Source organism: Perca fluviatilis, chromosome 2, assembly GCF_010015445.1.
Source record: "Perca fluviatilis chromosome 2, GENO_Pfluv_1.0, whole genome shotgun sequence".
Classification (NCBI taxonomy): Eukaryota; Metazoa; Chordata; class Actinopteri; order Perciformes; family Percidae; genus Perca; species Perca fluviatilis.
This window is the reverse complement of record NC_053113.1, coordinates 13100078-13114923: the sequence shown is the minus strand read 5'-3', so window position 1 is coordinate 13114923 and position 14846 is coordinate 13100078. Positions and strand designations below refer to the sequence as shown.

At 40.8% G+C, this 14846-nt stretch overlaps 1 protein-coding gene across 2 annotated transcripts in view; it reads right to left on the bottom strand.

The window, feature by feature from the left end:
* The window catches only part of hif1al (hypoxia inducible factor 1 subunit alpha, like), a 29173-nt gene extending 22111 nt beyond the window's left edge, over window positions 1-7062 (bottom strand). For both annotated transcript variants that reach the window (XR_005641732.1, XM_039823234.1), the window contains exon 1: window positions 7028-7062. Coding sequence is in view for 1 of the 2 variants with exons in the window: in XM_039823234.1 (XP_039679168.1) it covers window positions 7028-7062 (35 nt within the window). In the remaining variant the exon portion in view is untranslated. The remainder of the gene's footprint in view (window positions 1-7027) is intronic.
* Window positions 7063-14846: the final 7784 nt, after the last annotated feature.

The following is a 14846-nucleotide window of genomic DNA, read 5'->3' as shown; positions in this document are numbered from 1 at the left end:
ACACACCTTTATTGATCCCTAAAGAGGAAAGTTTGTTGTTGTAGCAGCATAAAGACACCAATGCAGACAAATTTATGCAATGCAGCGATTTAAGAGAAGAATTACAAGGTAAAGTGACTGAGTGATGTCGTTAATAGCAGCAGGCTCAGTAAGTCTATGTTAACAGTGTACACCACCATGATTAAGTAATGGTTCTAGTGTTTATCGGTTTCAATATAAAGAGGTAATGCCCTAGGTCTCTAGTTAGTGGTTGTAAAGTTTCATGAGGCTGCGATTATCATCGAGGTCACAACTGGTCATTTTATACAGTGACACAAGTTTAAAAAAAAACAAAACATAAAAACAGTCTCACTACAACGAAATGGCTAATTTGGTGACTAACATTCCACATTACATGAATAAAAGTGGGCTCATTGAATCCACAAGAGTCTCAGCTTTCCAGTCATAGCGTTTATGCAACTCCCAGACTGTAAAGAGACCCCACCCAGCATGCAGAAATATAGGAGAAATAGGAGAAAATAACACATTTCTACTGCATTAGAAAAACTGAATGTTTGTTTTGCCAAAACCTGTATAAGTCTGTACGTGTATGTGTACCCATTGAAGTTATTTTGATTCAGATATCTTGCGGTCAGAGGTTTCGAAAATGGCCATGCCAGTTTTTACCTCGCCATAACTTTGGAGTGTTAGTTTCCTGACAAACTAGTATACTCCAGTAGGCTGCAGAGAAGAGCAGCAAGCATCAAAGCAGACCCTACACACCCTGGACATATCCTTTCTGACACCCTACCCTCAGGCAGGCTTTTAGGGTCATGAGGGCGCGGGCAAACCGCATGAGACATAGCTTTTTTCCCCAGGGCCATAAAGGAGCTGCTGAAAGGCTAAGCTAAGCTGGATTTGAACCATACTGTGTTGATAATGCACTGGTTTTAATACTTCTTTTTTTACTCCATATTTATCCATTTATTGTTGCTGACACTGTCACTTTCCATCTTTATGCTGCTAAGTGAGTGATGTCATCTTAAATTGTGTTGTGTAGTGATATGCAACGACAATAAACTATCTATCTAAGCTAGCATGACACGGTTGGTACCACTGGATTCTGTAGATCAGAAGTTTTATATGCAATGTTAAAGGTTAATTTCCAACAGGGAGTCCATTATCACCAATTACGCGTCAGACAGTTGCCTCCACCAGCGAGCATTTTTAAAAGACCATTAATTTATATTTCCATGCGATCAAAATCTAAAGTTATTTTTCCAAACAATAAATCTCGTTTTACTGGAAACACTGGAGGGGTTTGACTAATACCTGGCACAACCAGTCCCATCCCATAATGTTCTTATGCAATGAAAACATTAATTACTCCAGTAAATAGTACAGACCTTGGAAACATTAAGCAACGGGTGATATTTCTAGTCCGCTCAGCTCATTTACAGTGGTGCTCATAAGTGAATACACCCATGCTAAAGTTGACTAAAAAGAGGAATAAAAAAATAAAAATAATCATCTTTTGGAAATTGATCTTAATGCCTTAATTAAAAAAAAATGAGGAAAAATCCAACCTTTAAGGTACTGTAGGTAGGATTGTGAAGATCCAGGACTTAACCAAAGAATTTGAACATCAACAACTTCCCAGTCCCTCCCCCCTTTCTGCTAGAGGCCAAACGATCTCCTTAGCACCTCCCCCACAAGGGAGAATGAATGTGTGTGCATGAGCAGTGATTGACACGCAGTTAGACACGGTCCGTGTAACGCTTATCAGTTCAATTTTCTAAGCACAAACAGAAAATTTGGAAAAACAGAAAAATGGGTTCAAATATCCAATTTTTCATTTTTTTTCCCACCTTGACAAATTAAAAAATTGGATCTTTAACCTGTCTTTCCAATTTTCTGTTGTTATTCAGAGGATCAGAAATGTTGAAAATGACAAAAATTGCATCTGGGCTCCGATTATTCAATACTGCCATGGTATTCTCTCCCTCTTTCTGCCTTGCTCCGCCCCGCCCCCCCCACTCGAGCACAGCAGCCAGACCTAAAGACAGAGGGCGTTTATCAATCGGTGTTCTTCTATTAACTTGTGTTCTTGTGTCCCTGTGAAACGTCATCTCGTGTTGTACTGTCCCAATAAACAAGTTTGCATTTCACCAAGAACAGATAAGATTCCCGGAAATGTTCTTGACACGCCCATTTTACCGAGGATACATCGGTTGGTAACTTGTATGAACTTCGCAGCACCTGTGTCCCAACATTCATTTCGGCATTCAACGATGGTCGGATTTCCAGTACATAGACAGCCCAAAAACGGGACAATTATAAAAAAAAATTCGCCATCTTATTCATCGCTAAATTCCCTTCTGAGAACATTTTAGGCGAGAAATGAAAGGTTTAGATTTCGAATATAGGCAGTCTTAAGAAAATCTTTGCCGAATTGACAATTTGCTCCAAAGTTTTCGGAGCTCCATATAGTGACGCGGCCGCCAGCTTGCGCCTGCCGGGGCCGCTAGCTCGGCGCTCGGACAGTCACTCGGAGACCCCGCTGTTAGCCGGAGGTCTTTTAGACCGGTCCCGTAAATAAGAGGCTTTTATTTTGCCGTCGACGGATCATTTGTTTAAATATCACAACACATGTCCATCATAAGATTAACGGGGACCTGTGGTTAACTGTCTTTTCGGAGTTAAACTCCTCAAGCACGCACACAAGCACGCACACAGCGCAGCAGGCAGAGGAGAGAGAGATACCCGTTACTTTTCCAGAGACTTGTTTAAATTATGCCATAGGCTATAGCCTACATTATATTTTGTATTTAGTTAGTTCCACTCTTTTGAATAAGTAAGGTGTGTTTGAGTTAAACCATAAACAATTAAATTAAAGCTCAATTAGTTTTATTTTTCAATATTATTGCAATAGTTGTAGTTGTATTATGAGGTTTTCTTGTCCGGAGATTGTTTTAATACAAAGTGGTTATATTGTGGTTTTTATTTCTAGCAGGTATTTTGGAGCCCTGCAGGCAGCCTCTATGCTGGGAGGGTTGAGCAATAACAGGAAGAACGCATCGTCTCAAACTGTTAACAGCGTCACTGACAGATGATTCAAATCCTAAAGGCTGCCTTGGTTTGTTTTTGGGTTGATTCTGTAATGCAGTGGTTGCCAAAAACCACAAAATTGCCAAAACTCAACTGCCAACAGCCTGCCAAATGAGAACATATGTTGGTTTTCTCAGCCATCTATCTATGAAAGCAAGCCGTCACCATGGGCTGCGACATTGTTCACTATTTTCTGGCATTTTATAGACCAAACAATCATTTGCTTTATAAAAAAAAAGGAAAATAATCAACAGATTAATGGATAACAAGAATTATTGTTAAGTTGCAGCCCTAATGGAGCACTTGTGTTACGATGTTACAAACTATAAGCAAACAAATACTAAATATGACTGGACAATTGATTGAAGCGATTGAAACAGAAGGAAAAGGATTTAACAACAAAGTCACACCTCGGTTATCTCAGAAGGCTTCACACACACACACACACACACACACACACACACACACACACACACACACACACACACACACACACACACACACACACACACACACACACACACACACACACACACACTACTAAACCTAACAATACTACTGTACTGATGCTACTACTCCTGTTAATGTTCTACTACCAATGATAATTATACTGCCGTTACTAATAACCCAAACACGTATGTGTTGCAAAACAAATAGTGCTCACTGAATGTAAACAGCTGTTTATTAGCAGTCCTGTGAAAGTGTCTGAGACAAAACACACAGACCACATAACACACACACACACACACACACACACACACACACACACACACACACACACACACACACACACACACACACACACACACACACACACACACACACACACACACACACACACACACACACACACACACACACACACACACAGAACTCCATGTCCTCTACTGGCCTCAGAGACAGAAACATATTTAGTGTGTCAAGGAGCAGGCGTGCATGCGCGCGCACACACACAACTCTGAATAGCACATCAAGCTCGGCCTTGTTTGGGTTGGAACATACTGTTCACAAAAACAAAGAGTGTAGTTTTTCTTGTAACCCAAGAGTGTGCGATGGCATGCAATCCACTGCTGCTTTCAAAACACAAACAAGTACACACACACACGCGCACACACACGCACACACACACACAACAGTTTTTTCCCACCGACACTGGATGGCAATGATGTCAATATACTTTGGACTGAATTAGCAAACAGTCAATATTTGGGGATATTCAGTGTCTTTAAATTTCAAAGTTCATGTTTTTTTTTACATTAGATTCAACTTTGACACGGCACGGAGTAGGCAGTAAAATGTAGGTGACATTTCTCCATCTTTACAAAAACACAGTTCTATAAAATAGAGCTTTTGGACATTTTGCAAATGTACATATGTAATTCACAAACATCTAGTTTCATCGTCTACATTGGGAGGATTTGCGGTTTTTCTTCGTCTAATGTGATAATAACGGGAATATCTTTGAGTTGGTCAGACAAAACAAGACTTTTGATGACGTCACCTCGGTCTGCGGGAAACTTGACCCATAAACAGCCAGCGGTATGCATCAAAGTGCACAGAACACATATGTTTGGTAACCCCACCCCCTTGTGCAGCTGGTTTTAACTTCCTGCTGAGTTGGGGTCCTCTTAGGTCATGCCCAGGGGGGTAAGCTTCGCTTCAGAACCTGAACCTCCTATGGCGCCATTTTGATGCTACAAAACGATCACCTCCCGTTAGCATTCCATTTGACAGCGAATAACTTTACATCTGAAGCGTTTAAAGACTCTGTTTGTCCATTGTTTATTTCTAAAGAAACACAACAATGTATAAAAGGCTCCATTACCTTGTACCTCACGTTATGGCTCCGTAGCAGATGTTTTTGTAAAAATAGGCTAACGATTGTGTCACACAGTAGAGGAATTACCGTATAGTACAAGAGAGCTCGCAGGAAGTTTGGACTTACATTAGCCGTTTAGGTTTAATTACTAATGTTAACTAACATTTTAGTTAGCAATAATTAGCCTGTGCCCATGTTATCTCCTTAAGCTGCTTACACACACACTGACCAGACGGCCGACCGTTGACAGAAAAGCCAGTCGAGATGATCAGTCTCCCCGTGTTGGTCCAAAAAGTGCCACAGAACAGACCAACAAGACGAGACGAGACGTAATACATCTCTATAACAGCAGGCGGTGCTACTCTGTATTGTTGCCCAGGAAATGAAAACCGGCAGCTGATTGGACGAACGTGTCACATGGGTTTGTTTTCTCCGGAAATTCAAAGCCAGACTGTCATGGCGGCCGTTCAGAATACGATCTCATATCGTACTAAAATAGTTCACCTGAAACATGTTTCTGAAAACATTTTAAGCGAGAAATAGGCCGTGCAGTTGCTGAATCTGTCTTCATTTCAGATCAACAAAGGTCAGTTTAAAAGATTTTCATCAGATTTTGAGAGACTCTAGTCACCTCATTCTGCTCCCCATTTCCGGGTGAGCCCCGACCGCCCTGCCGCCGACCGAACATGTCAACCAAAATGAACGCCGACAGCCCCCCAGACTGACGACGGCACGGGACACACCGAACAGATTCGTGTCACTGACCTCGCCAGACTGTCTAACGGCCGATAATCGGCTAAGTGTGTCCCGGCTATTAGTATTTCGAAAATAGCTATTTTGAGACTAGCGTGAGAGTGTCCCTAGCACTCCCATTCAAAAGGCCATTTGACCCAAAAACGAGAATACGTTGAATCTTAAAAGTGGCGATTCGGTCCTAATTATGCTTTTAAACTAAAGTTTGACTCACGTACATTCACAAAAATACCCTAGGATGCATTTTGGTGATTTTTTTGGGGGGCATTTTTAGGCCTTTATTTATAGATGACAGCTGAAGACATGACAGGGGAGTGACGGGGGAATGACATGCAGCAAAGGGTCGCAGGTCAGAGTCTGTGTCAAGGAGTAAACCTCTATATATGGGCGCCTGCTCTACCAGCTGAGCTACCCAGGCTCCCATAATGCGTAACTTTTTAATAGAAATGAACGACAGAAATACGCACATAGCTTTAAAGTTGCAGCTGGTAGCTTGTGAATTTCTCCCCATGGACCAATTAAGTTCTATTTTAATCTATTACATTACATCAAAATGTATCTGTTGATTATATTTTGTATTATTCATCTGAATAACTAGTAGGGCTGTGCTCGATTGAAGAAATTCTTAGTTGACTAACACGCATTCAATTGTATCGACTAATCGATTAGTTGATTTAATCGACAGATCTGTAAATCTGAGTTTCTCCGCAAAGAGTCGTGCTAAAGCACCACTTTAATTCTTGTGTTTACCAGAGATGTGCTCGTACGTTTCTTGGAAATAAGTCATTCAGTATGAAAAAAAGCATAAAACATGACTAATCGACTAAACAAATCTAAGTTGACTTAAGACCAAAACGACCGATTGGTCGACTAATCGACTAAGAGGGAGCAGCCCTAATAACTAGTAACTTTTAAGTTATTGTGCAGCAAAAAGTAGACAAAATTTACCTCTGAAATGTAGTAAGTAGTATAAGTATAAATTAGCATAAAATGTAAAGTACAAGTAGCCTACCTGCACTTAAGTAGCCATGATAATACTTGAGTAGGCCACATTGGTGGATGTAGATTTACACTAGTGTTTGGTGCAGAGATTAGACACGCGAGAAGCCTACATTTCTCGCAGCTGTGATGTGAAAGCGACATTAATCCAACATTTAAAAGACTAACTAACTAAAACACCGTCGTAATGTCGCTGTGACAAAGCACAGCCTGCATTATACGTCCGGTCTGCACTCCACAGTCGCTGTTGTGTTTTCTATAATGGCTAACTGGAACTCGGGAAGTTGCAGTGAACACACGACACGACACACTAGACAACTCGGAATAAAAAAACACATTCAAATGTGTGTTTCAATAAATGAGTCTCACCGCTTAACCGCGACGGTCTCCTCTTTCTCCTTCATGTTGAAACCACGCTGGGCTGCGACTCTGCTCTTCACTATTGTTTCTGTTTATGGTTGATAGGTTGATAAGGGCAGGCAGGACTACGCTGTTGATATCAATCCATCAACCGTGTCGACTCGAGCTTCCGCCTGAAAAGAAAACGCGGTTTCCGGTCCTGTTTACAAAATAAAAGTCTTCCTGAGCTCACGTTACTGGCTTCCAGTTAGGACTAATTTTAAGTTGCCTTTCTGTTTATTTGGCAGTGGTGGAAAATAATTAGTACTGTAAATTACTAAGTTTTTCTCCACGACAAGTGTCGTGAATTAGAATCGGCTAAAAACAGTATGATAGCCTACATCAGATGACTGTTGAAGTTTATCTATGTTTTTTTTTTGTATCTGTCCCTATCTAAATAAACCTTTAATAATCAGTTACTTAGACTTTTTTAATCCACAAGGCTACATGAAAGTTTAAGTTAACTATAACTTCTTTACATATTTAGATTAATAATACAAAAATGATAACAAATAGCCTAAATAATGATGTAATATAAAAAAAATGACTAGACCCATGTTATTTACAGCCTACAAACCTATTCATACGACTCAGTACGTGCTGAAAGATCAACGGGGGCAATACGGGTAGCGGAAAGTAAATGGAGGAAATCTAAACAACCACGGTGATCTGCTAACCTATCAGTCTCTTCTTTCCTCCTTCGCTGCCTCTATTTCTGTAGCAGAACATTTATTTTGTTATATATTTAAGTTTCCGGCGTTAATGAGCATCTGTGGCTTGACGCAGCCCGCCACGTACCACGTAGGAACCGACGTTCGGACGCCCCGCCCCCCAGTCGCGTCCACAACCTTTTGTCCTTTCTCGGCGTAGTTTCTCGGCGGCGTTAATTTATTACAGTATTGGAACCGTATGGACCCTATGAACCCCATTGACATATATGAACCCAGGCAACTTCGAGACAAGGCCCGCCCTTCAATAGCATTCACACACTACCATTGGCCAGGCGTCCATGCTTACGTTAGGTAACGTAACCCGAATTGTTGAGGTCCTATCCCCTGACCAATCGGCTATCCTAACATTAACAACAACAAGAACCAAACTCGAGGTCAATGCCCAACTAATCGGGCTGCTTCGCAGGGCGGGACTAGCCTAGAAGTCTCTCAGCTTCGGCTCAGGTCGTTTAAAGTCGGCTAGGTTGTTTTTCTTCCTCCACAGGTGCAGAGAAGTAGGCCTATCGACTATCGACCACCAGGGAGATGTGAAATCAAGATGCAGTCTCAGTTAAAAAAGAAGTTGCTCAACATAACATACTGTAGCTTATATTAATCAGTTTTTTAATTGTTTTAATGCTTATTACTTTCATTTCTGGGGTCCATTTATGTCTGGTATGAGAATGTATCAGCAGATCGGAAACACAACGTTGATTACATTATTGTAAACTGTTTGATCACACAACTCAAATAATTTGCTAGACTCTGCTAATTTATTTAATAGCTACTATATGGAAATTAATGGAAACCAATTAATCTCAGAGGTAGCCTAAATATTGCACTTTTACTCCACTACATTTGTCTGACAGCTTAAGTTACTTTTTTTCAGATGACATCCCCTTCCTGTCCAGATGTGTTGATGTTGAATGTTTGTGATAAACTGAAGGATGAAGTGTTCCTTTATGTGTTGAGAATCTTATCCTCCTTCTTAATCTAAATAAAGTCTTTAAAAAGCCTCTCGGATCAGCTGGAAAATGCATCGTCACAAAGCTGAAAACAGGGCTGTTTTTCTGACACCATGAAAAGTTGTAAAACTTTTTAGATTCGTGGTTCTCACAGGACAGCGACACTACAAACATATGATGATCTTATAGACCATGATGCATTGCTGTAGATTAAACTACCCAACAGTATATACAGGAGTTAAAATGAGCACAACCGTAAACATCTACGGCAGTAAAATGCAACATAGACATGAATGCAGCAGGAATATTAATCCAGAAACATCAGATATAACAGGGAAACACTGACAGGGAACATTTTACTGCACAAAGAGTACTTTTCAAGCTTGATACTTCAAGTATATTTCGCTGATAATACTTACATATTTTTACTTAAGTAAAGTTTTGGATGAAAAATTCACCAAATGTGGAGAAGATGCAGTACATGGTCAGGAAGGGGATGAACAACTGGACCTCTGAGATGTAGTGGAGTAGAAGTATATAGTAGCATAAAATGGAAGTACCTTCAATTTGAAGTACAGTTGAATATGTAAATGTACTTAGTTACATCCCAGCACCTCCATCATACTGGATGTCTTCAACCACTTTAATGTTATGATGATACATATTACAGGACACACACAAGCTTAAAGCTTCAGCTTTAATGTTTTAATAACAGATCTCCATATACAAACTGGATACAGTGACGTCACTCTGCCGTTATAACTTCCACCAGAACAGGCGTAACGGGAGTGTAAGCGCGCGTGTGTGTGTGTGTGTGTGTGTGTGTGTGCGTGTGTGTGTGACACAACAGAGAATGCATATTCTACACACAAACACACAGAAAGAAACGTAAGTAAAGTGTCTTGTTTGAGCCTGAAATGACACATATGACAATATGAACCACATATTTGGAATGATATTTGTTCCCTTGGTGCTTAACCTTTGAGTTGTGACAGAACGAGGCATTAAGAGCTTGAGGTTTATATATAGGTACATACTGTGTCTGCTCGTCAACCGCCTGGACACAGCGATGCACCTTTTGTTCGGTTTCTGTGAGATTTTAAACAGCACACAGCTAGACTTAATCCCAATGCTTCTACAGCCACGTTGTCCCTGACAAAATAAACCTGAAATAACTAAATAAGTTAATACCATCACCTTCCATGTATCTGGTGATTACCTCTCTCAGTTGGCTCTGGCTCGACAGGAATCAGACTGAATGAAGCGCAACATTCACACAAAACGCAGTCGTTTTAAAAAGGCACAGAAAGCAATGTAACTCCTTGGATGACAAACTGAAAGCACTTTTAACACACCGAATCTTCTTTTTGTTGGAAATAGCGAGTGTTCAAGTAAAAATGTCTTGTTTTACCTGCTTACTGCAGGATGGTGTTTAATGAATCAGTTAACTAAGAAGAAGAATCATGGGTTACACTTTACTTTGAAGGTATCTACATAAGAGTGACATGACACTGTCATGTACATGTCATAAGCATTATAAACAAGTCATAAACGTTTATGACATAACGCTTCTTTTAGTAAATGTTATTCGGTTTTTGTCATGACAAGTTAGGGTTAGGGTTCATATGTCATGACTGTTCATAACAGTGTCATGACACTCTTATGTAGATACCAGGGGCGATTCTAGGATCAGACCTTTAGGGGGCCCCTCAGCCCCTAATGAGAATGTGACATGGATACAGTGCCTTGCAAAAATGTCACTAACAGATAAGTTCACAAACTCTAACTTGAAGAAGTAAAATTGATTTAAAAAAAAAAGTTTTTTAGGAGAGCTTGAGCCCCCCTAAAAAGGGTCTAAAATTGGCAATGCTAGATACCTTCAAGTAAAGTGTTACCGAGTCATGTAATACCCTGTCTGTCAAGTTAAACTTTATTGATTGGACTGTTTTTTGCCTGTGATTTTTGTGATTCTGCCTCTGACCACTTTCATATTTATTTCTGATATGATAGTCACATCTGCTCCGTTCTAAACCAACTCGCTCATCAGTTTACGGCGGACTCCGAAGGCATCATTGTCCCAGCCTACTGCAGTTTTCTGCAATCCGACTTCTAAAGGGATTTCAGTTGAAGCTATAAGCAGAGCTGTACTGTACACCCCACAGGAACTTTAGTTTGCAGCAGGTAAGCAGGTAAACAGGGGCGGATCTACCGGGGTGGCATAGGGTGGCAAATGCCACCCTAAAAGAAAGCCTCGCCACCCCTGCTGCCACCCCAGTTGGCAGCAACGAATTAAAAGTTATGGCCATTTACGAGCGTGAATCTCCAATGTCCGACTGCAGTCAGTCAAAAACTGTTTGCTTCCCCTCTCACACATCTGCCACTCATCACCTGTGTCTCACCTTAATGCCTGTCCTGTGATAATGCCCCTTACATACTTCTATCTCCTATTAAGTGAGATCACATTGTATGGTCACTTATTGCTAATATGAACTGTTATACATGAAACATCAAATGCAAGACATTGATTGCATGAGATTAAGTTTGTCTGTATGAGTTTGCAAATGGCAGCCTGTGCCCTCTTGTAGTGTGTACATACTAAATCTCATCAAACTGTGATTAAATTCAGTAAATACACGTCTGCCATATGTTGCCACCCCTCAAAACTTCCTGCCACCCCTCTCGCCACCCCATAAATATTTTTCTAGATCCGCCCCTGCAGGTAAATAAGAAACAGTTTGAACAATTTGAGTCAAGGCTTTCTTCTGGTGATCTATTTTCTAAGTCCGATCTCTTCTGTGTTTATGACCTAAGAATATGTGGAAAAAAAGTGTTGGCAGGTGTAAATTCTCTTTTGTCTAATCTGTTGCTGGTAATTTGTTGTTGTTGTAATACTCATTTCGGGCCCCAAGAGTGCACCATTACCCCAATTTATTTTTTAAAGATAATTCTTTTGGACATTTTAGGCCTTTATTTATAAAGGACAGCTGAAGACACGACAGGGGAGAGAGAGGGGGAATGGCATGCAGCAAGGGGCCGCAGGGCGGGGTTGAACCTGCGGCCGCTGCGTCGAGGAGTAAACCTCTATATGGGCGCATGATCTACCAGGTGAGCTACCCAGGCGCCCTCATTACCCCATTATCAGCTGCGAAAACTTTTTCACCTGTTTTCACAGATGAAAAAAACCCTGTACTGTAGGTACATTGTGAGAAGAATCTAGGGCCACGTTCATGCAACCTGATATCTTTATTCAAATATGATACATCCTGATTATGTCTACGACACCTGAATTAAAACGTGCAAATACACATACACACTTAGATGTTTTGTAGAGCTAAAGAAGAGGACTGTGATCAGAAAAACTAGACAAAAAAACTGATGACATGATGAGAAAGAGGGACAATGAGAAGATAAGACAAGATAACTCACTTGGAGTTTGAAAGGTGTTGCATGCTGTATGAATTTTAATATACTGACTTTAATGCAGCCAGGATCACATTTGCATTCAACCAACAAATGTGGACACTTTTATCCGATAAAAACACTCTGAATTAAGCTGCACAGACTCAAAAGAAATCTGTCCGCGTTAACTTCGATATTTTTGGGAGAAGGTCGACATTTTGCGGTGAATTATTCCTTTAACAGATCATGTTTTTTTTTTGCATCATGATAAAGCATTAATTGCCCAGAGCCCATGAGCTCATTCAAGACACACTCGGCAGCAGAGATGGGTTGCAACCAGGGCTTGACATTAGCACCCGCCCACCCGCCAAATGCGGGTAGAATTTGGCAGTGGCGTGTAACGCAGTCACTCTTAACTAGCCACTTTGGCGAGTGGCATATAGGCCTATATAACTAGATTATTCTAACACCGGTCACTGGCGCGTGCCAGCTGCTCTTGCTCCAAACCACTTTGAATTAATCTTCTACACCCGTGCACCACTTATGCAATAGGTTTTGTTTTCATACAAATGAAGCGTTACATGTGGCCGGGTTAGCTCAGTTGGTAGAGCGGGCGCACATATGTAGAGGTTTATTTCCTCGACGCAGAAGGTCCAGGATTCAAGTCCGACCTGTGACGTCTCTGCATGTCTCTCCCCTTTCGTATCTATGATGTCCTATCCATTAAAGGCAGAAATGCCCCCCCAAAAAAAAAATCTTCAAAAAAAAGGAACTTTAACCATAGCGATGACACCTTGATTTGAGTGTGTATACAGTGGTCATTTACATTTTAAAGGGTTGTAAATCTAGTTCTTCAAGTAAATTGTAGCACACCATAGTCAACTTTAACAGAATAAAAGCGTAACTTCCCACATAATTGTGGCTAGTGACAATGCTGAGTGGCTAGTAACCACTAGCCCTAATGGCTGCGGAGCAAAAAAGTCGATGTGAAGCCCTGGCTGCATCAATGCCCTCCCACCGGCTCCGACACAGCGCTAGGACACCTGGTGGTTTGTCTGCTGCTAGCTTGTGCTTCCTGCAGGGCTTGGAAGTTGCTCTGCTCTTTTTTTAGGATGTAATGTCACACATGTAGCTCTAATCACTCACAAAAGGCTGATAAAAACCCTGGCCGCTGGTGGAACTGTGAGCTTCCAACTGAGCGATCACAGTTGTATGTCGGCAGTTTGTTAGCGCCCAAAATAAGACAAAACCCAAAACAGACAGATCTTCAGAAAGCGGGCAGAAGTGAAAAGAAATAGTTTGGAGTGCAGGTTATCAGCGAGGCATCGAGAAGTAGTTAACCAAATTATTATCAATCCATTTTTCGTTATTTGGCGCGCTTTTTAAATTCAGCTTATCGATTCCTGAAAATAACACATGGATCTACAGTGCCATCACATCTGCATCATGTTTACAATACGGCAGACAGGAGTGTCACAAAAGACACCCGACTACGTTTACCTGCACACTAATATCTCAAAATAGATACGGGTCATGTAAACAGCAGATTTCCGAATTAGGCCTTATTCCGAATGCAGCATTTTATGATTAAGACGTGGGATATGGCGGTATTATTCCGGTTTTAGGAGCGCTCTTTGGACAAGTGTAAATTGTTTTTTTTTTACTGCAGTTTACAACCTGTTGCCTCTTTACGGTCACCTCTGTGTGCTCTACACAAACCAACAAGCCAACAGTTTGCAAGGCTGTTTACCACGTTCGTCATCTAAGTTCAGCATGTTAGCATGCTAACATTTGCTTAGTACAACGGAGACTGATATGGAGGTTATTAGTTTTGCAGGTATTTGATCATAAACCCAAAATGTTGAACAAATTATAATTTTGACCTGATGATGAGTAGGATGCCTTCTCTAGGAACCATGACTGATTGTTCAAACTGACCGACTGAGACCTTGCCATCCCTTGCCGCTAGCGCCGCTGAAAACTCTTAAATTGGGAAAGGTGAGAAAAACATGAACTGCTCTTATAAACCACCGCTGCAGCCTTTGTGTGGAGAAGGCAAAATAAAAACCCAGCGTGAAAAACAACAACACAATGTCCGAATGAGTAATGAAGTTAAAGAGAAAACAGACATTCCGTGTGATTATTAGGCCAGGAAGTAGAAGAGTTTTTTTCATGTTTATAATGCTTCAAAATCAGCTAATCTTTGCACGTCAGACTCCAGTCAAAACAAATGTAAAACGGCAAAAACTTATTAAAGAACACTTTTATCTTTATTTTACCTTTTAATCAAAAAATAATCACAAAACACCTTTTGGCAGGTTTATGGCAGGCAGCCCAAAATCTGCACACACACAAAAAAAAAAATATATAGGCGGTTTTTGCGTCCAACATATTTTTGCTTTCTTTTCTTAATGAAATATTTCAGGAATCTGAGCAAAGACTCAATAAGCACTGGAATTGGATAAGCAGAATCAAAAGAAAAAGAAATCCAAATCTTGACGTAGAAGATGTACACCTTTTCAATCCTCTGCCACCCAACATATCCAGTGAAAGGTGGGAGCTTTTTCTGCGCAGGGCAGTTCAAAATTTACTTTTTCGTCCAGCAGCCAAAGGGCTAGTGAATGATTACATTTAACCAGCCACTCAATAGATCACCAATGTTCTTTTTGATTGGTGGGTAAAGAAAATCTACCAGCCACTTGCATATTTTACCAG